Source organism: Stylophora pistillata, chromosome 1 (genome assembly GCF_964205215.1).
Source record: "Stylophora pistillata chromosome 1, jaStyPist1.2, whole genome shotgun sequence".
Taxonomy (NCBI): domain Eukaryota; kingdom Metazoa; phylum Cnidaria; class Anthozoa; order Scleractinia; family Pocilloporidae; genus Stylophora; species Stylophora pistillata.
The window spans coordinates 47531613-47556316 of NC_142519.1; the positions used below are offsets into that span (position 1 = coordinate 47531613).

Below are 24704 nucleotides of genomic sequence, written 5' to 3' on the forward strand. Positions count from 1 at the left end.
TTCTTATTAAAAACTGATGATAATAGAGCTTTTTGCTAATTCGCGTTAATTTATAGATTTCGTTACGAATGATAGTATTTATATCGAGCATGATTGTTGCTCATGTACAAGTTATTTTTGATTTTAATTGCGGTACGTATTCCTTTAGTTATCCACGGTTTAGATAATTTCTTTATTCTTCTTTTAGATAAAATTTTAAAGGGTGCGTGTTTGTTGAGTATTTTGTTAAATTTATTATAAAAGGATGAAAATGTTCCATCAACATCGACATTGGCTCTCTCGAGGATCTCATTCCAATCAACTTGAGATATATCAGCTGTGAAAGAATCTGGAGAAAATTTTGAGCTTTTGTTTGAGTAACAATTGAAGTGAAGATACAAAACTGCGAGGAGTGGTCACTTAGATCAGAGATGATGTTACCACTAGCTAGCACCTTTTCTGGAGTATTGACAAATATATTATCAATCAAAGTTGCTGATGTACTTCTTACTCGTGTCGGTTTGACAACTGTGGGAATGAGATAACAACTTTGAAGAGACGTTAAGAAATCCTGGCTATAATACGAGCTTTGCGCTTTCAATAGGTCAATGTTAAAGTCACCCAGGATGCAGATCTCTTTATCTAAAGCCGTATATTTTTCTATAGATGCATCAAAGTACTGCAAAAAGCCTTCAAGAGAGCTATGTTGTCTGTAAATGATACCACAAATTACATTATTTTACTTTGCAAGAGAAATTTCTATCCATAAAGCTTGAAATGCTGTGTTGGACGTTTTTTCAAGAACTTTATAGTTGTTTTTCATCAATGAACATAGCAACACCTCCCGAGGCCAAAGGTGTTGAAACAAATTCAAAATTATACCCTGAAACTAATAGTGTAGAAATATCTACATTTGAATTGGTAATTTTGGTTTCAAAAATCCCAATTGCAGGTACGTCGAGATGAAATTCAAGTTCTTCTAGGATAGGTGTTTGAAGGTTTTCTAGATTTCCTTTTAGGCTGACAACATTATTATGAAAAATCGAAAAACTTGACAAAAGCGCATTTTGAGGGATTTTTGAGATCGTTTGCAGAAAACTGTGAGGAGAGAAGTATCGACTATGGATTTGAAGACATGACAAATTCACAAGAGGATTAATGTTTACATCTAAATTTGAGTCAAGGTTAAACAAGCTTAAATCATACAAACTAGTTAACTTATTAAGATCATTACGAGTTGGCTTAGAGGTCTGGACACTATTATTAAACTGGCCGTGTAGCATAACAAGACTACCAGTAAAGTTAAAATAAGGCAATTCCCTCAGGAGACTTTTAGCAAATGAAGTTTCGCGCTTGTTACCGGTCAATTGATGAATACATCAATTTTGATAGAAACGCTGAGTAATGATAATAAACAAAATGAACATTAAATGATTTAACTTTTACCTAGATGCTACATCGTCTCTTGATTGTCGCAAGGCTTCGATGTCTTGAAATGATGTGCGTTTAATAGCTCTTGAGTCGTCAGACTTCCTCAAATAAATCGCCGTGTCTTTGGCCCAACAGTACTTGTTTTGTTCTTTTACCGATTTGGCCAGGTTGAATAGCTCTTCCAGTCTTGGTGTGAGATGACTGAATATTAAAATCTTCAATTCGTTTTCTGAGTTAAGGCCAAAGGTCGCTGGTGATGGAAGATTGCAGTTTCTCCTCTTGAAAAGCACTGCATCTCGAGCCATACGGCGGGTAAATTTACATATGATGGGAAGGATGCCTCTTCGACGGCCATCTTGGGTTCTTGTTGGAACTCGATGAGCACTCGATGAGAATAACAAAAAGAGACATACTACAAATTATTCACAATTGTGATGGGAAATAATACCTGTCGGGAAAGTAAAACTATTACTCAGAAAAAAAAATTAAAGGTCAGAAAAAGAAAGATTACAAACTAAGGTGGAAAGTGAAAACTTTATTATTATTATAATGGACATTTTGTTCTTAAAACATACCTCGGTTAATTCTTCCTCTAGCTGAGCCAGTTTTTGTACTTTTGGGGACTTCAGTCCTATATACATGTTACAGTTGTGGGTTTTTCGGCCAACTATATATGTTACATACAATAACGAGTGGAGATCGGGTGGCTGTGCTACACGGGCATGTTTTGTCTTCTTCTCGGCGAGTCTGACCGAAATGCCGTTGACATGCTGATTTATACGGTTCAAGCCACTGCTTTACAAGCCTAATTGTGCAGCGTCCTCTGATCACCGCTTTAGCCATTCAAAAACCGTCTCATATTTAGCCTTAGTGCATAAGCTCTTAACTTTTATAAAGAAACCTTAGTTGCCACGGAGCCGCCAGCGAAAAACAACAATTTCATATCGTGTACAACTTCAGTTCGGCTTTGGCAAATTATATAACTGAGCATAAGAACTATCCAAAAGGTTAGCTGAGTTTCAAAGCTAAGTTTATAGAATTCTTTCTAAGTTTTGCCTTTTTACGCTGTCGATTTGACTCACGGCGAAAACATTGTAAAGGTTATGGGCATTTTATGGTTTCGTTAAGGTGTCCGCTGACCAGAAAAATACTGTATCATGCCCTAATAAACGTATTTCCGCGGTGTCGCATAATGTGGTATTTGTGATAAACACTCGGTCCCAGGCAAGCTGGCGGTTCAACTACTCATTCACACTACAATTTTCTTTCAGAATTTCGCAAACATTCTCTTAGTCGCATATCTCTGATCATTTCCACAAGAGGAGAGCTTTATTATCATCATGTTGTTTCGCATTTCTAAGACGCTTTGTCGCGTTAAGGAAACTGAAACTTAGCTTTCGAGCTTTTTTGTAGTTTTACAACCATCGTCATCATCATAATCATCATTTCGTTGCTCTAGAGTCATCCGTTTGTCGCAGAAAGATTGCAGATTGCATCAGCCTCAGGGTTCTGAAATAACCTGTTACCCATTGTATCTATAGCTAGTTGGATTTACGCTTCCCTTGCATTGTTGACAAGTGAACGCTCCAAATTCTGTGAGAGCATTTACTGAGCGTTAATTACTAAAATTTTTTTTTTCGACCTGGATATCTCGATGAGTTTATCTGGTTGAACTGATGCCACGTCGCTGTTGCGTCCATTCCAAACAAATATTGGTTTCTTTGTTCTCCAAAGTGGTCGAGAAACCTTTTTTCCTCTTTCCTATTTTGGATTGTATTTACAATATCAAAAGTGGCGGGAAGATGTTCTCACGGAGGTGGGGTGAAGGGAATAGGGGTGGTGCTAAATTGAAGATGACCCCAAATACAGTGTCAAACTACTTATTTGCGCAGCTATTTAGGACATTCTTTAGTGGGGGGGAAGGGGGGGGGGAGGAAAGGCGATGAGCGAAAGCCGGCTGTCCACAACGGATAACATAAAAACTTACGTCGTTTCACAAATTAGGAGAGGTCTCGAATTATTTGTAAATGTTATACTTCTATCAAAGAGTTTTGTCTTTGCCAGTTGCATCGCGAGTCCCACTTTAAAATCCGTCTACAAATTCAATCAACTGGCTTCTATGTTATATATATCAGAGCTTTAGAAAATTAAATGTTTTAAGTTTTTCAGTTCATTTCTTCCCTTACCTCTCGCTTAAGTAAAGACGACTTTTTCTGCTTTTGGAAAAGTCCAAAACTAAGGGTATTTTAAGGCCCATTATCTCCGATGAGCAACCACTTCTGATTATTATTCCTATATGGGCAGTGAAAGCCATCACTGGACCTCCAAAATCAATAACAAAATTTTTGGCCAAATTTTTTCATAGCCCGTGCTGACGTAAAATTTACATCTACCTCCCGCTTTTTAGTCTACATCATTCAAATTGCGTACACCACATCTTCGTTTTAGTAACTTAAAGTAACTTGAAATTTACAAGAAAATTCCCAGAGAGTATCTTTTAAACATGAAAGAGGAAAGAATATTTAAATAGCGCAAGTTGAGCCATTTTTGAGAACTTTTTTCGCAGCCATATTTGGATTATTCTCGAGGAAACCCAGCAGTTGATGATGAACATCAAGGGAGCATGTAGTCGAACTTTCTCACCAAAGAAATCTAGGAAGAAACTTGATAGTACTTACATGTCTCTGTGGTGCCTCAGTTGCAATTTTTGGCTTGATATCATTTGTTAGGTAAGTAGCCATCATGTCAACAATGTACCGGATTCGATTTGCTTCGTTGACTTGTTGAACTATTAAACGCAGATAGAGCTCTCGTCAAGATCCACCAAAATTATTGGCCTTTTACGATGATACTTATCGACTTACATGAAATGTTATGGTGGCAAAAAGATAACTCGATGCCCTAAAAACTGATGTCAATCAAAATGACAATCCATCGTCTTTGGTCAGATCGCGCCTGCAATTTTGTTCAGCGGTCAACTTTGACATTCATTTAGCATGTTGTTTTTCTAGTCTACAAAGTTTAAAATGTAACAAAGATTTACGGCTACCAAAGTATTTGAGTTGTTATTTATTAACCTTGAGATAGTTGCTGGTTCATCGTAAAGCGAATAAGCTGGTGATACATTGGTCTACTATCAGCTTAGGGAAAAAAAAAGAAAATGGTTAAATAACTGACACGTATATAGAAATCACTTACATCTTTTATCTGAGGTTTACTGCATACATTTGAGATGTAATCTCTTGCGGTGTACTGTCATATCATATCTGGCCTCGGAGAGCATGATATATTCTGGCAGCCTTTTTACCCCGGCCACACTGTAACTAATTATATGACATACCCGCTGGACTCCTGAATAGCATTGCCGGCTAGGTAGAGGATGGCGCAGTGTTGATCACGTAGACGGAGGAACTAGGAGAAGTAGTTTACCACGAGATCTGGAGATCCCTTAGCAACCTTGCAACATTGAATGTGTTTGGAAATCAGCAATGTTTATTTTTAGTCAAGTACAAGGTTGCATGATTGTCAAAGTTATCCTACTCAGTTAAAAATATTAATAGGATCAGTTTGAAAGGAGATATCTATCAGACTTTAATGCCACAGTGCTAGTCACACTACCACCGACTTTCTGTGGTCAAATATCCTATCCAAGACTTAAGGTTACTTCCCACCTTAGTGGGTGTCCTTGGGAAAAAATTCATACGCACCTTACTCTCATGAAATCCTTGCAAACTATACATCAGAAGAAAGCTTAATAAATGCAAACTACGATTAAAGTATAATTTAAAGAGTTTTCCTTTAAGGAAATGTCAAGAGTCGGTGAGAAGTGAATCGATCAAGGGTTCTTCTATTGAATTTATCAGGTATCGGTTGTCGCAGCGCAGGCAAAAAGTGTACGCAGTCACAAGACATCAATCAGCAAAAGTATGTTAGGCTTTTTCGATATTCTGATTGGTTGTCTAGATATTTCCATCTAAAGTTGAAGTAGTGAAAACTATGCGAGGCGTGTTGCGTAAATGAACGTAAACAAAAACTTACATTTTCCTCGTATTAACTTTGGCTAAATCCATTCCTGAAAAAACGGCGCCAAAAAAGCGATCGTGTCTCTTCCACATCGTTTTCTTGAACGTCGAAACAACCTTTCGCCAGGATTTCTCCTGTAGTAACTTGCTATGTTTGCCCCCTAACGACCTCACAGACGTTTGCGAAAACACGAGGATCCGCGAAATGTAAAAGGGAGGATTCTAGTTGTCTTTCCTATCACCATATGCCTGGGATGTTTGCAAATACACGAGAGTTGGTGTCGCAAAATCCTGCTCTCATGTACACACTTTCTGAAAATGTAGCTGAGTCTGACACTCCGACAATTTGAAATGCATGCCGACGTCCTTACTACACAGTTTCTCTCATCAATTGCTTTGCCAACTGTAAATTTAACATTTTCGGACTTGAAGGAGTTCGGGGAAGCATAGTCTCTGGCCCACTTGAGTCATTAAGAAAAGTATAAGCCTCTGCGCACAAAGGAGGTTTTCTTCTGCATAGGCGGATCCAGGAATTTTTGATTGGTGGGGTCCAAACTTTGGTTCAGAAAGGACTGTTGGACTCTTTTGAGGCAAATTACTTCATCCCCACACCCCTTCTTACCAGTCACCGTTGCACGTTATAATTCCTTGGCCGCTTACCTTTTTTACTTGGATTCATTAAAAAAATCATCCAGTTAAAAAGTGATATACGATCTTGTGTCAAAGTTGTAGGCGTCAGGTCTAATAGAGGGGGTTCGGATCCCCCGGACCCTCCCCCTGGATCCGCCACTGTTCTGGGTTTTGATGTCAACATTAGTGGCAAGTTCCTCTGTGTGTGCTTTTTAGACTTTAGTAAAGCATTTGATCATATTGACCACACCATCTTGGTGACCAAGCAAATCCATCTAGGTGTTAGAGGATGGTTGATCAGCTAGATTTGCAGCTTCCTCAGTGGCCGCCGCCAGGTTGTTAAGCTCTTAGACTACATCTCTGGGTAGATGCGCGTACATGCCGGTGTACATGCCAATTCTTTTTCTGATAATGATTAATGACCTGGCTATTCACTCCCCCCTCCGCTCGAGCCACTGGAAGTACCTCGATGATGTAACAATATCCGAGGTTACCAGTTTGGGGGAAGCGTCATTTCTGCAGAACGACATCGACTGCTTTTCGTAATGAGCCCGGCAGAACAACATGAATCTCAACCCCAAAAATGCAAGATCATGATTATTTGTCCACTCAAAACCAAGCCTGTTCCCCCAATGCTTTCCATCAATAACTTACATCCAGAGGCTTTGTCATCCTACAAAGTACTTGGTCTGACCCTGAGTGACACCTTTGAGTGGAACGATAACACCCACGACATCGTTTCCAAGGCGTCCAGGCGACTGCACATCCTCAGGGTCTTGAAGCGCGCTGGGGTCCCTCCAGTGGATTTTGTCACCATCTATAGTGCTCTGGTTCGCTCACTTCTCGAATACTCTTCTGTTTTCTGGGTACCTGCCCTCCTCGCTTCCTCATTGACCAGCTTGAGGCTATCCAGAAGAGGGTCATGCAAATCGTATATCCTGACCTCCACTGTCAACAGGCCCTTGTGCGAGCCAACACTATCAGTCTAGAGGATAGACGCGCCCACCTGTGTCTCAATGTGTGGCACAATATCAAAAATAATCCGGCCTGCCAGCTGCACCGTCTTTTCAAGCTGTTTTCAGTATAGAACAAAACGCTTTAGCTCTAGTTTTTTCCCAGCAATAGCGAAAATCAAGTAATCTTATGAGTTTGATTACTCTATTATAGCATTTTATCTATATCTGAAATGTAAATAATTTATAAATAGCCTGTAATCCCAGTCCCTTTGAAACAGATTTAGTTTTATTTCTTGTTCTAACTTATGTAAGCACATTGTAATTTATAGACCAAAGTAATCGCATGAGGAGTAGTAGAAGGGCGGCGTTTGCGGAGCTGAGCGAAGAGCCGGAAGGTCTGCCATTAATTGCGTTTCTGCCTTGTGTGCCATTTCTCGACAAGTGACACATTTAAATTTCACTGTCTTGCTGAGCTTGTTCGCTTTCAACATCCAGTATTTTCGTCTGACTTTTCCAGTTGTTGTCGCTACTCCGGGATGACCATGGTTGTGCATATGACGTGTGATCAGCAGGGATATCCTGTGTTCATTGGGAAGCAGCACTGGGTGCTTTTCTTCGTATGACACGAGGGCTTTGTCAACTCTTCCTCCAACCCTGATAATCCCCTTGTCGTCAACATACGGGCTCAGGGTCTTAAACTCTCCATTCCTCATTCGACTCTTCAAATCCTTTTGGGCATTTCTGATCCATGACATCTCAGCCTTCCTTAACTCTTCGGGCATGAGAGGTCCTTCTCGTCCACTGGTTGCATTTTTCCTGAAGTGTATCTTCTCGGCTAACCGCCTTATCCAAGTGGTGACTCGTATCAGTTCTCGCCAACTAGAGAAATTCTCCACGTTGATAACATTTCCGACATCTGCAGGTGAGGCTGCTCTGACGGAGTTGACGTGGCGACGCTCCATATCTTCTTCTCGATGTAGTGTAGCTGTTTGGAATGGCCATCGTTCTTCTGGAAGTTTCAGAAATTCTGGGTCGTTCACCCATCTCCCCGTTGGCTGCTTTCCATGCAATCCTCGCGATAAATCATCCGCTACGTTTTCTTCACCGGGAATGTGCTCCCATTGACTTGGATCCGAATTATTCTGGATCTTTCCAACCCTTCCCGAGACAAACGGCTTGAAACTGCGGGAAGGGCGTTGAATCCATGCAAGTGTGATACTACTGTTTTTCTTAACGCAGTTTGGGCCATAGCAGGCGCCGGCCTATCACCAAACGTGAGGAAGGTTTTTACGTACACATCGGGTTCTTTCTCCGTTTCCAAATTTCTCCATAGGAACCGATAGACATGTTGATCCTTTTTCGGGATGAGTACTCGGTGATACATTTTGGATATGTCACCCATCACTGCTACTTCTCTTTCTCTAAACCTCAAGACGACTCCAAAGAGATTGTTCAACAGATTGGGTCCTTTAAGCCAATAATCGTTCAGCGCGTGACCTTGGTAAACTGAGGAGGAATTGAAGACGCCTTAAAGACGCCGTACGTGTGTGCTTTTCTTCTCGGGTCGAATCACCGCATGGTGAGGAATGTAATGTACCGGGCCTTTGTAATTCTTAATTTCTTCTTTAGACAGCTTTCTTGAGAACTTCATCTCCTTCATTTCTTCCATTTGTTTGTCGTAAGCCACTCCTTGTTCTTCGTCTTTTTTAAGGCGTCTTACCGTACTTTCCAACCGTTTCATCGCTATTGGTTTATTATCCAACAACAGCATGGGGTTTTACTTCCAGGGGTACGATACCTTCCACTGATTGCCCACCTCTTCACATGACTTGGAAATGATTTCAGCTTCCTCTCTTTCGGCTTGTGTTAGCTTGTAAGCCTCACAAACACACGGTTTAACTTCTACTCCCATTGCTTCAGTCTTTCAAAAGTCTGACATTTCTACTGGCGTGGCAAATCTTACATGATAGACACGGCCATTCACTTGGGTTTCTCCCGACGGTCCACCGAAAACCATCTGTCCCAGAGGCGTTTTTCTCGCAACTAACTGTCCCGTTTGCCTGGTCTGTCCAGTATGCATCTGGGCGTGATCGATTCCTATCAGTAAGTCAACAGGACCATTGCCTCTGCGTATCCTTTCGTTTCCCAGTCCCAGAAGCTTGGCGATTGGTTTAAGCTGAACTGCTGACACTTCTTCGCTAATGCACAGGATTCCAATCGCCTTTATTGAGAACATCTTGGTGATGTCTGGTGCTGACACAGGAACTTTGTAAACTTTAGTCTTGATTGTCTTTTCTTCTCCTCTCACTTTCGTAATTGTTACGGCAGTGTCGTTTCCTTTGAGCCCCAGTGCAGCTGCTGTTTCATCGCGGATTAGGCTGATCTGTGCTCCCCAGTCAAGGAGAGTGTTGCTCTGCTTTTGGAACCCGTTTGACCGTAAATCTTGCATGTTATCACCGGTAAAAGAGTTTCATGTGGTTCGGAGATAGACGCGACACCAACTTTAACTGCAGCGCTCTTATGAAGCAACAGGTGATGAAGATGCATGCATTCCCTTGAATTCTCAGTTTTCGTACACTTGCGACGTCTTCTACAATTATCAACTCGATGGTCCTTTCCGGCTGTTTTCATTCAACTAAAGCAAACATGGCTTTCTTTGGCGACCTTGATGCGCTGGTCGATACCGAGTGCGGCGAATTTAGGGCATATACCTGGCCAATGGGACGAACTTCTACAGTACCAGCATTTGTACCACTTTTGGTTAGGTGTGTCGACTTGAAAGGCGTTAACTGATCTGCCAGATCTCAATGGGGCAGTAGCATGCATATGTGATTTCATCTCCACACCCATCCGTTTTATTAGTCGCTCCTAAGTCGCTCTTTCTCCCTGTCGCTCCAAGTCTCGCGACCAAACCTCTCTGTCATCCGAACACAATTTTTGCTCGATTACAGATAGCATGTGACTATTGTCCATGTCATTTTGACCTCCGACCTCCTTCAGAGTGTTGAGACTTCTTTTAACTAGGTGAACTAAGTCGCAAAATCTCGCATCTTCTCCCGGTTGTAAAGCTTTAAACTTTACTATGTCTTGAGTGATCGTATCCGACACGAACCTTGGATCTCCGTAAATAGCGTCCAAATAATCCCACGCTGCGCTGCGAGCCTATCCCTTTAATTAACTCTAATGGCTTATCTTGCAGACATGTGCAAAGAAAAGTTATCGCATCCCTTTTGCTGTATTTTGATTCTATCGCATGCTTAAAATCGGCGCGAAAAATGGCGTACTCTCTTACGTCTCCGGTAAATCTGGGCATCTTAGGCTTTTCCATTTTAAAACCACAGGCGGAAGTTGTAGCATTAGAGTTGGTTTGAATGCTTTCATTTATTTCATTTCCCGAAACAAAGGACGTGTTTTCATGGTGTGGGGTGACATCATCATTTCAGGAACTTGTACTTTGATGGGTGTTAATGGGTTGATAACCGCCAGAACTTACACTAGGGACATCGTCTTCTATTTGAATACTTGGAATTCCACTACTTCCCGGCCCACCAACACCATTATTTTTCCCTTTAGATGCTGTAGATGTATCATGAACTTGTAATGGGGCCTTTCCCTTACTTAAGAAAGAATCCAAATATATTTTTGCGCCTATTTCCTTTGACATAAGGTCTTCTTGACAATCTGCCATCCATCCTTCTTGTACTTCGAACTCATTGTCATCTTCAATTAACCGTGAATAATGCTCGTGTTTGGCCACAAGATTGTCAAACGCTAACTGTAGTTTACTAAGACCATCTCTTACCTCTTGCTCTGGTCTTTTCGCTTCTAATAGCTTTGCCAAGGACTTTCCATATCGGGTGAGCGTTCCTTTGGCAGTCCTCCTTTCAGTTTTCGCAGTTTCCAGGGCGTCCTCGGCCATGTGCTCTTCCGTAATTCTTAGTTACAACCCAGAAATCGAATGAAATGTTTCCTTACTTGGAACTGGTCAGCTCAGACGACCACCACAAACCGTATAATATTATCCAAACTTTAATGATTATTCGATCTAAGAGAAATACATTTGTAATTCGAAATCAGAAAACGCAGATTTAGTCTTAATCTCATGGCAAAATTTAAGAAAACATGACTGGAAACTTACTTCTGTGGCGGGTCGTAAAAACAGGTTTCTCACTTCAGGTTAGCAGATTCGGGTAAGCGAGCAGATACAAAAATCTACTTCTCTCTCACTGATTCTTCTAAAAAAAAACCGGTTTAAATCACGACAAGCTAACACTTTAAATCATTGTGAGGAATTAATGTCAATCACGAGTTGTGTTAATTAAATTATATCTGTCATCATAGGCAACGCCTCTTTACTAAACGAAACAGCCACTATGTGTCTTTTAATAAACCATCATTATTATTATTATTGTTATTATTATTGTCGGTTATTATTTGTAATCTTTAAGAGCGGCAATTACACTTCTGTCTGATACTTACTACGAAATTGACTGTTGATCCCCTCTTTCCTCACCCCACCTTTCACTAATAATCCGCACTTTTGCAGTTGACCAATTTCTAAGGTACACCTCGACAAAGAGCCAGATATTACAATAGACAGCTGCAAGAGATTACATATCAAATGTATGCAGGGAACCTCGGATAAAATATGCAAGTGATTTCTACATGCGCGTCAGGTTTTTAACCCTTTTCTTTTTCCCTGTGCTGATAGGATCATAGAAGACCCATATATGACGGGCTTACTTGTTTTTCGGTGAACCAGCAACTATCTCAAGCTTAATAAATAACAAGTCAAATAATTTGGCAGCCGTAAATCTGTTATATCTTAAACTTTGTAAACTGGCAACACAACATGCCAAATAAATATCAGAGTTGACCGCTGAACAAAATTGCAGGCGTGGTCTGATCAAAGATGGCGGATTGGATAGAGTCAGTGGGTTGCGGTCAACAACGCGGGCTCAGGTGTCCTAGGTCTAAAGGTTAGCGAAATTAGCAAAAAATAATAAGGGCTGACTTTTAAAGCCGAGGAATTCTGTTTTCGTCGAAGGCATTTCCCTGTTTTCAGAGGATTTAAGGAGAAAATTAATTTTTGAGAATTTTTAGGGAGTGTACCAAGTTTTTGGAGGTTTGTTCTGTAAAAGAAAAGCGGCAAGGAAAGCGACACCTCGAAGCAACAGAATAGGAAATCATTCATGCGAACCACTTAAAATCCGTGTTTCCTTGGCAAAACCTACCGCATGTGTGTACGTTATTCAGCTCTGTCCACGGATTGTCCTTTTGATTATCATCAGCTTATAAAGCATCAAGTTAGAAAATTTTTGCTACCATCACATATCATGTTGGTCGATAAGTATCATCGTAAAAGACCAATCATTTTGATGGATCTTTCCGAGAGCTCTATCTGCGTTTAATACAATTGAATACAATACAATTACTTTATTTAAAGAGGGAAGCGCAGTAAACTATTACAGTTTTCTAACCTACGGCCCTCAAAAATAAGTAAACAAATAGACAAATAAGTATAAAAGATAAAAACATATATATTCACAAAAGGCATTATATAAACTAGAATATACTATAAAAACGAAATGAATAATATAAATCTACGAAAGGGGGAAAAGCTACAAATGAACACGGACACATACATATATAAATATAGATTAAAGACGAATAGTAATTATAGTAGGACTATAAAAAACAGTGACAATCCATGGAATAGCGGCAAGTCGAGCACAATAGATCCTCCATGTGCTCGGCCGATGATAGGCCTGAGAGAAACAGACTTCGTATTTTGGACTTAAGGGAGGAGAGAAGAGATTTAAATAACGGTGGTGAATAAGAAGAAAGAGAAAACGCTTTCAAGTCAGAACTGAGGTCATTAAAAAGTTTAGTAGCACTACAGGCCAACGTGCGTTTACCAGAATTGCTATGTGGGAATGGTACCTTTAAGTCGTAGAGAGACGATCTTGTAAGACGGCCCTGTGGTCCACGTGAATTACAAAGAAGTTGAAATCTATCTCTAAGACATATAGGAGCAATTGGATTAAAGAGTACGATGAAAAGAAGTAAAAGTTTCTTGTATTTAATAAGGTCAAAAACGGGGATCCAGTTGAGTTTTAAAAATAAGGAAATAGAGGCCTGAGAGAGGTCGGCATCAAGGAGTATACGCCCAGCACGCTTTTGAAGACGAAGCAGTCGTAAGAGTAGATGGTGGGAACAGTTACCCCAGGTAGCGGAACAATAAATAAAGTAATTGTTAACACAAGAATTATAGAACCTTATAGCAGAATCAAAGTTAAGATAAGGTTTGATGCGATGGAGAAGAGAAAGCCTACTGCAAATTATGCAGCATATTGCATCGATGTGATGCTCCTTAGACATGTCACAGTGTCTATCGTGACGCCCAATATCTTGGTATAGTCCATTTGCTCAATGGATCTACCGTTGATTTGGACATTGAGTGCCGAGCTGATTAAAGTACGGCGTTACTGCAGGGTCTTAATAAGGAAAGATTTAGTTTTGGTGGTGTTAAGTGACATTCGATTATTATCAGCCCATGTAGATACAGTTCTAACAACTTCATTCAAATGAGTGCCGAGGGAAGTAACAGAGGGCCCTCGAACAAGAAGAGTAGTATCATCCGCAAACATAGTTGAAGTTACGCCTGAATGTAGGTTTAACGGCAAGTCGTTGATATGAATAATGAAGAAAAGTGGCCCCAGGACACTACCCTGAGGCACACCTACAGAAACTGGAAGTGCTGCAGATAGAGTGTTACTAAACTGGGTTATTTGGGAACGCCCGGACAGGCGACGAACCAATTCGAATCTGGTACATTGTTGACATGATTGCCACTTATCTAACAAATGATATCGAGTCAAAAGTTGCAACTGAGGCACCACAGAGACATGTATGTACTATCAACTGTCTTCCTAGATTTCTTTGGTCAGAAAGTTTGACTACATGCGCCCTTGATGTTCATCATCAACTGCTGGATTTCCACGAGAATAATCCAAATATGACTGCTAAAAAAGTTCTCAAAAATGGCTAAACTTGAGCTGTTCAAATATTCTCTCCTGGTTCATGTTTAAACGATACTCTCTGGGAAGTTTCTTGTAAATTTCAAGTTATTTTAAGTTCATAAAACAAAGATGTGGTGTACGCAGCTTGGATGATATAGAATAAAAAGCGGGAGGTAGAGTAAATTTCACGTCAGCACGAGCTATCAAATAGTTTCCCAAAAATTTTGTTACTGATTTTGGAAGACCAGTGATGGCTTTCACTGCCCATATAGGAATAACGATCTGAAGTAGTTGCTCGTCGGAGATATTGGGCCTTAAAATACCCTTATTTTTGGACTTTGTCAAAACCAGAAAAGTCGTCTTTACTTAAGTACGAGGTGAGGGAAGAAATGAAATGGAAAAGTTAAAACAAATCTATTTTCCAGAGGTCTGATAGATATAACATAGAAGCCAGTTGATTGAATCTGCAGTTGGATTTTCAGTTTGTTACAGAAGCAATGCAAAGTTGGCTAGTTAATTATGCAAAAAATGCAAGAAATGGGGGTTTTTCCAGGGGGACCCTATATCTCCTAGGATATAAAATATTTTTACCTAATATTTTCACACATTTGTTAACTCATGATACTAAGCATGTGTGCCAAGAATGAGCCAAATCGGCGATTTGAAGTTTTTTCGCCTGCTGCCCGGTTTTCTCGTGCACACGCTCGTAAAGTAAGTCCTCGAATAAGCGTCTAAGTGCTCATTCCAAATTTCTCCTAAAAGGAGGGGTGCTTAACCGAGGGAGGTTCTTATTAAGAATCTATGAACCTGCACTGATTCAGCTGTAGTTGAAGCTTAAAAAATTATAGATAAAGCGGTAGTAGAGAGAGTTGGGGGAGGAGGGGGGAGGGGGGAGGTGGTTTGCTTATTCAAGAGGGCGCTTAAAACTCAATAGATCAAGACTTTCTCCCGTAGAAGTCGTTTATAGTTTCCACTAACAGGGCACATTCAATTAACTATCTGATGCGATTATTTCTTGCTGACAGGGACTTATCTCATAACCAATTGAAGGACTTGCCACCGGAAATTTTTAGCAGCCTTTCACTTCTCAAAAGACTGTACGTACCAACCACTACAATATTCACGTGAATGAGTCGAAGGCCCGAAACAATCTCGCGCAGAATTCCACTACTTGCAAATGAAAAATTTACAATCGGCAGAGGAAAAAATAAAACATTAATAATTCTTCACCCATCCCAATCTCCACCTCTCTTCCAAAGCACCATATAAGCCACGTGAGGAATTGAAGCTGGCCTCAGACTCAAAATAAACCTCGTATGAGGGTATCAATGTGTGTGGGGGGGGGGGGGGGCACGTTGACGGTTGACGGTTAAAAATAAGCCCTTTTGACGGTGAACAAGGCTATAATTAGTTTTTAGAGAAACTGCGTCGCCGGCCAGAGGAAGCGAGCCATTTATTAGGTTTTTAAAAAACAATTGTGCAAATTTAATTAATTATGTTTCAATTTTCATGCCGTAGGACTAAAATTTGAAAGTAGAGCTTTCAGTTCAAATCTTGGCTTTGAGCTATTAGATCAAACTTGCATCCTGGTTACATTTTTGGGCAAATTCACTTGTATATAAAATAATGCATAGAAAGTTTACAATTGAGGGAAAACAGTCAAAACTTGGCACATGCATTAATCAATGACTAATAAGTAAGACAACATGAGCAATAGACACCTGAATCTTTAATGAAGTTAATTATTAACTAATGAATTCCTGAGACAATGTTTTACTTGTTCTAGCCTGTAGCCTCTCTTGAAATTCTTGTGTTCTGAAAGAGCTATAGAGCTGTAACTTGGTACAAAGCACTTACACAACACACTCTACAAAGTGATTGAGCCTTTTCTGTTTTTGCCAACTGTAGTTACCATGGGAACCATTTGTCGACAGATAATATTTATTAGACTGTAATTTCTGTTTTATGTGGAATTTTCAAAAAAGGCTCAATTAATTTGTTACTCTAATATCTATTATAACTGTGCAAAACGTGGTGATAATATGTTGAAATGCTCTTAGGATATTTAAGGGGCAAGTACGAAAACAACAAAACTTCCATAATTTGAGAAACGCAAACTGAAAATGAACAATAAAGTTAGATGCTACTTAGAGCCCCTTGACTTACATAAACTCAAATTTACATTGATACACTACTCAAATCTATCCTGTCTCTACTTGTTCCTTTTTTTCTTTTGAGGCTCTCTGAGAGGAGCAATGTCATTAAAACCGCCTGCTTCATATGTCGTTCCTTCTCTCCTGACTCGGAGTTCTTCTTCTCTCGCTTTTGCTCGTTTCCTTGTAAGCCTAAATTTCTAGTCCTTTTCTTGCACTCTTGTCACAGCCTGTTTTACTCTTCCTGAGTCTCTTCTTTGACTGGCTCTGTTGGTATGCTGTCCCACAACAAGCCCTGCTTCTCTCATAACATCGTGTTTCTTAGTTGCGCCGCAACTAAAATAAAGGGCAGCAGCATTTGCCGCCATTCCTATTCTCTTTGATCCAGGTCACCTGTGCTTTGGACACTTATTCCAAACAAGAGAATTGTTAGATTCATTGGCATTGTTTGTGTAGCCAGGCAAACACCTTTGCAACAATGCTGGCTCACTTAATCTTTCATAAATCTTGAGCAATGGCTCTTCGAAGACAGCATCCAGATAATGAGGCTTGTCTTTGCAGGCTAAGCCAACACAATGATAGCAGTAAAACCCCTCTTTGACCAAGTGCAATCAAAGGTGACAGGGATATCAACAAGAGAACTGTTATCATTTCTCAAGGTTCCTTCATCTATTGCGACTTGTTTTGCTTCATTCGAATTTGCTTTCAGCTGCTTCTTGGTGACTTTGTCGTGTGCAGCGTGAATAGTTTCCTCATGGTTATACCAAGTGTCTATGGAAATGCTGAATGGCATGTTTAGGAATTCACATAGCATAGCCAACCCTTCTCTACCAATTCCCATCTCAAAAACAGCATAAACTACTCGTCTATTAATATCTTTACCCTGGATGGTTCTCGGGGTCTCTTGATCACCATCATGCTCTCCTGTAGCCATAAATTCCTCCATGCCACACTCATCGCACTTAGCAAACAAAGAGCTGCTGATACTAAATCTCTCAATGCTTCTCTCAGTGAGCTTAACATTGCCTAAATGAAAATAATTATATGCAAGACACTATAGTATAGCCACAGACAAAAATTATGTGCTCGCAAATAAAGAAAAATTAAAAATATCATATAACACACCTGAAGCACATGGTCCACGTGAGTGAATCCTACGAACAAACTTCAACAAACTGTTCACCAGTTTTCAGAGTGTGGCAAGTGCACGCACGAGCTCCTTTCGTAAACGTCCATTTTGCACGCAGGAATCGCTGCATTTCACGCGGTAGCTGTAAAACTAAGATATGCGAAACGTTTGAAGAATACTTGTTTTTCCCATATTTGGAGCAAAACTGCTACAAAAGGCGATAATTCTCAGCCTTAGTGTCTTTTACTTACACTGTTACTCAATGATCACCATGCACGCTGCCTTACAAGCGTGAGTTTTCGGTCAAATTGCACGCGGTGCACGCGGCAAAAAAATGGCTCTACACGCGCGAGATCTCGTCGAGTTCTGCCATACTCTGCAAACTGGACTGTCCATAGAAACAAGCCGATAGCCTATTACTTTTTCCTCAAACTCATAACTCTCGGAATCAGATGATTCTTGTTCTTGGGCACCTAGTTTCCGCGAAGAAGCTGAAGTTTTCGGTGGAGGAATTCTTTCACTTACAACATCCTCTTCGCTAACAAATGTGACAGCAACGGTTGCAGTCTGCTCACGCGTTTTTGCTTTCAAAACAGTTTGGTTTTTAACTCCCCTGCCTTTTTTCTTCCTTTACCAATTCTTCTGAATAGTCGACTGTTTTCAACCAAATTTAGGCATTATAACAATGATATTTTGGGTGTATACGAAATATAAACAATGGCGACGCGAATCGATTTTATCAAACAACACGAAGTGGCTCTTTGAGCTGAGTAGCCAGGCTGTAATCGGAAAGTTCAGACCCAGGGACGTGGGTCTAGGACTTCTGGATCCCACAGACTCAATTCAGCACAGTTTTTGTTTTCCCATTGTAAAATTAGCTGAGATTCTGATTAGTTTCGCTTTCGTTGTTATGGTAACGCAAACGCAAAATAATAGATACCTTTCTTAATGCGGATTTCTTTTTTTGATAAAAGAGTATTATGTCCTAAAAATAGATAAACTTAAGTGACCTTAAGGGCCATAAGAAAATTTTACATTTCTTTTTGGAATGTTTTGATTATTTGACCAGAATGCCCCCTTAAAGTATTTCCTCGAGTAAGCGTCCAAGCGCTCATTGAAAATTTCGCCTGAAAGGAGGGGTGCTTAACCGAGGGAGATTCCTATTAAGAATCTATGAACCTGCACTGACTCAGCTGTAGTTGAAGCTTAAAAGATTATAGATAAAGCGGTAATAGAGAGAGTTGGAGGAGGAGGGGGGAGGGGGGAGGGGGTTGCTCATTCAAGAGGGCGCTTAAAACTCAATAGATCGAGACTTTCTCCCATAGAAGTCGCTTGGAGTCTCATCTAACAGGGCACAATTAACTATCTGATGCGATTATTTCTTGCTGACAGGGACTTATCTCATAACCAATTAAAGGACCTGCCACCGGAGATTTTCAGCAGCATTTCACTTCTCAAAAGACTGTACGTACCAACCACTACAATATTCACGCGAATGAGTCGAAGGTCCGAAGCAATCTCGCGCAGAATTCCACTACTTGCAAATGAAAAATTTACAATCGGTGGAGGAAAAAATAAAACATCAATAATTCTTTACCTATCCCCCTCCCCACCCCTCTTCCAAAGCACCATTATCTGCCACGCGAGGAATTGAAACTGGCCTCAGACTCAAAATCAACCTTGTATGAGGGTCTTAATGGGTGGGGGGGGGGCACGTTGACGATTGATAATAACCCCTTTTGACGGTGAACAGGGCAATAATTAGTTTATGAGAAACTGCGTCGGCGGCCAGAGGAAACGAGCCATTTATTAGGTTTTTAAAAAAGAATTGTGCAAATTGAATCAAGTATGACGACATTTTCATGTCTTAGGACTAAAATTTGAAAGTAGAACTTTCAGTTCAAATCTTGGCTTTGCGCTATTAGATCAAACTGGATAGTACAAACCGTTGAATTGCACTTTGGAGTTACAACTTCGCTTTTCTGAACATCCGATGTAATTGTAGTTAAGGTTGAGTTAATGATTGAGAAACTAAATGATTTTCCTTCTTTCATTTGCAAACAGTTTATCTATTTTTAGTTAGTTTACCTCTTTAGCTGGTCTATTTGCCTTTTTTTTTGTGGCGCGAGGTTTGGAATAGAGGAAGTTACTATATAGAGAGGAAGACAAGAATGACAGTTCTATCTTTTGTCTTTGATATGAAATGTCTTTTAAAATCTCAGATAAGATCCCCAAAAGTCGTCATTTTAAGGTTTACGGTACATATTTTAAAACTTCGTTTATTAAACGAAATAAGCGCGCAAATTTGGCTGTAATTATTCATAACAGGCTACAATTTTCCAATAATTTGATAATCAAGGTTATCCTATAATCGACATGAAAAATCTGGTTTCTGGTCTTCAACTAGAAGTGTATTTTTGCGATATATTAAAACTTTTCTTTCTAAACAACAGAACGTGACAATTGTTTAGTTCTCAATTAAGGATGTCTGAGACATTTCACGGCTAACATAGGCTTGCTTCTTTGACGGTTGACGGTAAAAAATTTGGGTTTTTAATACTTTGACCATTGGACGGTTGACGGTTAACCCCATTAAAATCCTCTAATGTCGGGGGTGGGAAGGCAAGGCAAAGACCAGCACCCCAGGTAAGTATAAAGAAACCAAGACTTCTTGCTACCTTAACTTAATTGCCTTCTATGTTGTAGGAAATTCAACTGGCCACTTGACCCGTGAGTTCGTTTAGTTTACTAGATTGGAAAACTCCTCACAGATATTTGCTTTACTAAACATAATCATTAGTTGATGTTATTTAATCTTACGCGTCAGCTTAATGTGCATTCTATTGTTTTGTCTATCGGTTTATTTTTTCTCATCCCGATCCACTCCTAGTCTTTCTCCTCTCTGAAAGTTATTTTACTATCGTAAGACTGGAACTGAAATTATTTTAAACCAACTTCATCGAGAACTCAGTCAATCAGTGCAAATTTAAAGTGGTTCTAAATGTGTAGCATTGTTAATTGGGCTATCATTCAGGTGATCAGTGTCCAGTTCGCTTCGATCCAAATACTAAGAAAGAGAACTTTTTTCAAGAATTATCTTTATTGAATTAATTCATCTCATAATATCAAAATTCATTTAATTCTACAAAACTTACCCACTTGTTGACCATTTATTTACAATGACTTAAAATGTTAACTTTCTAAAAATGACACTTTCTTTCCAAACCTAATTTTCAACGATTCCTTGGAGAGGTATAAGACAGCCCATCTCTCATAATGTTCTAATCCTGTAGCAGTCAATAAAGAGAGGGGCAAAAGCTTTTTATTCAACTTTCTTAATCGTGTCTACCCCAATTCCAATTTTTTCAAGCTGTTGGGAGCCACACACCTGTAGAGAGTCGAGAGATCCTCTCTTGACCGGATACATAGATGTGCATTTTGAACGGAAAAGCATTCACACCTTTGCAGTGCTTTCCAAAGCACATTGTTTTGATATTGTATTTTCTTTCATGTCGATGTCCAATCACAACTTATCCCCCTATAGCTACAATCAGCGTCAAAATTAGTTCACACATCATGACAGAAGAGTTCTTTATGTGTGGATAACATTCTTGTTTCTACCTCACCATAAAGTATTAACAGCCCCCCCCCCCCCTTCTTTCCCCCGCTCAATGTTGGCTTTAAGCTCATGGAATAACAATACAACATTGTTTCGGGGTGGAAAGGGCAAATGGGTTAACGAGGGGAAAAGAGAATAAATGACAAGTTAGGTCGAGTAGTCCTCCATAGAGCCAGTCAATCTGTTTTTTTAAAGGACAGCCAGAAGTGCAAACTCTCTTCAGAATATTGCTAATAAGATAACCCTCGTTCAAAGCCGTGTACTTTCCATTTGTCTGAATTTTTTGTAGTTGAGAAAATTATATTTAAACATCGATCGTCAAAGTATGCAATATCTGATATTTGAGCTTCGCTCATAAATTGCCCCTATGAAATATAGAGGCCGACTCGCAGAGATTTTTACATATTTAGCAACTAGAATATTACAAACAATTAGGTGATTAGTTTCAGTAGCGGAACCGGTGTAACTTTGGAGAATTTCAGGTAAACGTGTTCCCTATTTTACCCTACGGCAAAAATGATCGAAACTGTACCAAGATGAATAATCATTTAATGCAAATCCATCAGTTTTGAAACAGAATTTAAGTCCGATGCTTTCTCTAAAGTTCGCTTTTCAATGTATCTTAGAGGTGATGTTGCTGAGACGCCTGCTAAAAGTTCAGTCATTGCGTGGTTCAGAACGTAAAGTGTCGTAGCAATTCTTGACACTAGTTCTAGGAGTTTTTTGACTTCGGAGGAGCCTTTCCTTCTTTAATAGCATCATTGACTTCAGCAGAAAATTGGTCAGTGTACTCTCTTAGAGTTTGCTGCGCTTCTTCGCTGAAAAGGAATCGCGGCGGTTTAGAGGTTCAGTAAATTTTCATAATGGTGGCAAGTGTCACAGGCATCCTAAATGCTCTCAACTGCATTTAAAGCCTTTGAGTTTCAACCAGAATTCATCCTTTTGTGTCTGATGAAAAGAACACCACTAATTCTATCATCACAGTCATTCAGCACATTCAATCTCCATGGGAGCCTTTGTAATACCCAAAGAACACTGATAAATCTGGAACCATGTTTCACACTGCTCATTGGTCAAAATCTCTTCATTCATGGTGAACAAGCCACAGGTGTTGAAAATAACTTTCGAGTAAAGCTCGTCGCCATTCCCAACCGAGATGACAAGTCCAATAGGGCATTGATTGGCATGATTTGATTCTAATCACTGCTTATGGTCTTCGATTTTCACTGATCCGCCTACGCTTTAAATTAAAGGAAATTATCTATCATTTTCCCGTTTAAAGCTCAATGAGTTAGATTCTTAATAACTATTTTGTGCGAAGATCTGAAAGTGTTTACCTGAGACAAATATAAGGAACATAACTTATCCTGCAGAAACTTATGAGACTTTCCATAAACACCAGGCGACATCTTTTACTTTTGCCCTAAGTCATTTGATATGCTTCTATCCAAAGAAGTGGCATGCACTGCACAAGTGGCAGGGTTTCTTTAGAAATCCGACACTTTTGGCGATGGAATCGTCGTCGGCAGTCCATCGCAGGCGATGATGACTGTTTATGTTTGGTGAGGCAGACTCTCTGATGTGCGACCACACCCGCTTGTGAGCGGCAGATCTTATTACAGCGACTACATGAATAACGTAATGTTGCAGTGGAATGTCTTCTTTCATGGGCACGCTGGTATTCTAGCTGCCGCTTCTCTTCAATGCTTTTCACTGATTGTTTATCAATGGCTCTCCAGAAACTTCTGTTCAAAGCATTCTGTTCCCAGGTTTCAGACATAACATTGGCATTTCCAAAGCATCCTGTTCCCAGGTTTCAGACTTGGCATAGGTACTTCGTTTCCAAAATCATTATCTTAGTCCTATCTCAGCCGACGTGGTGTGACTCTACGATTAGTTCTTTAATGACGTTGCTCGCCACTTAAGCTTTTATTTTTTTTTAACAATCCTCAGCCCTTTTCGCTTCCGCAATATAGCTTTATTCAACTTTGATTGTTTCTCCCTATTTTCAACAAAATCAACCCAGCTTTGTACGAATTATTCTCGCATTAACATTCTGCCCTCAAAAAGTAGCGTTATGAAATCTGGAATAAACTCTGGGATGTAGGGGACCACGGAACATTGGAACAGACAACTGCGTTTTTTCATTTCGCTAGAATAATTGTGTAAAAACAAACCCCGCAATTCAGATCTAAATAGATATTGTGAGTTTTTTTAAAATGCTATGGTAGGATTCTGTCATGAACTTCGTTCAGAAGTTTGAAAAATCTAGACTTGGAAGGGGAAAACGCAAAGAAAAAAATCTTGATGAGATGCATATGGTGACAATATGGTTTCCCAAGTCATTCTAGATACAACAAAATACCTTAAAGGACACCACTCTCAGTATATACCACCTCACCGGCATGAGGCAAGATAGATAAAATATGTAGAATAATGTGTATGAGCTGGAACAAAAGGCAACACTTCGCCAAAGAAATAAAAGGTGCAAAAAAGCAAATGAACTTTCTTATCTCTTGACTAGGACTTTGCGCCGCTTAAAACCCTTAGAACCTAGACGACCGGGTGCTCTTTGCAGAAAGAAACAAAAAATGATAAATGAGTGAATGTATAAATGATGAAAATAATCATGAATATCATTTTTGTCGCCATTTTTATAGTGGCGTTGTTGGAACCGTGTAATAATTCCAAAGTATCCAGCAAAGTGTTGACGGTTTTTCCGGGACTTTCGTCTGGGATCTCGATTTGCATATTTCGTTTACACTTGTACTGCACCGCACAAAGAAGCCAATTTATCCCCTGTGGGGGCATGAGGTCGCTAATTCATTTCGTTTATTAAGGGTACACAGGTCTTTTGTGCAGATTATGACAAATTTTGCTGTAAGGATTGCATTTTCTGATTATTTTTCACTTAATGCTGAAGGGGGTCTTGGCGTCTTTCAATTTCCATACATGTTTGGACAGCTAAGTGGTGTTTCTTTTGTTGGTGTGTCGGAAGGATGTTTTATGATTTCTGTAACGTTCTTTGAAGTTTGTTGCAAGTCCTACGTATGACTCTGTTGTTGTGTCGGTTGTTATGACTGCTCTGTAGACTACGTTCGTTTTCAGGCATTTTCCTTGAAGGGGGCAATCTTTTGCTCGGCAGTTACATTGCTTGTTGGATTGTGGTATTTGATGTGATCTGAGATGAGTGTTTTGTTGTGTGATCATGACGCGATAATGGATTTTATGTTTGGCATGCAAGAGTAGCTTAGTTTGAGCGTGTGTCTGTTGAAGATAATGTGGAGTGGGTGATTCTTAGGGAAACATTTATCAACGATGTTGAGGAACTTTTTTCCTCTGTTGGTTTTGACGCTGGAGTTCCATGGGGGGTTATACCAGGTGATTTTTCCTTAGCGATTTCCCTTGCGGCCTCTTTGTGGTGTTTGGGTAGGTTGTGGGGGTAGTTTGGAAAACAAGGAATACCAAAATCAGGAATCGGAACCGGAATACCCGGAATTCCCGGAATGACCAAAATAATAATAATTTAAAAAAACATAAAAGTAAATTAATAAATAGATAAGATATTGATGATTAAAAATTGATGGTAAATTCACAACTTAATTAAACAATTTAAAACGAAATTTTTCTGGGGGCCCCAAAAAATAAACTCTTACCGGCACTGTTCATGGAGATGCATGTATTAGAATTAAAAAAAAGTCTACGTCAGGCCAGTAGCCCATACAGCCTAAAGGACGAAATATATTTACTCTCTCTTCCCCGT

At 39.8% G+C, this 24704-nt stretch overlaps 1 protein-coding gene and 1 pseudogene across 1 annotated transcript in view; one reads left to right on the plus strand and one right to left on the minus strand.

The window, feature by feature from the left end:
* The window catches only part of LOC148742828 (uncharacterized), a 77357-nt gene that overhangs the window by 19091 nt on the left and 33562 nt on the right, over positions 1 to 24704 (plus strand). Inside the window, exon 3 of the mRNA XM_088748725.1 lies at positions 15066 to 15137. Coding sequence (XP_088604851.1) covers positions 15066 to 15137 — 72 coding nt within the window. The remainder of the gene's footprint in view (positions 1 to 15065; positions 15138 to 24704) is intronic.
* Positions 8109 to 11223, minus strand: LOC148742829 (uncharacterized; annotated as a pseudogene).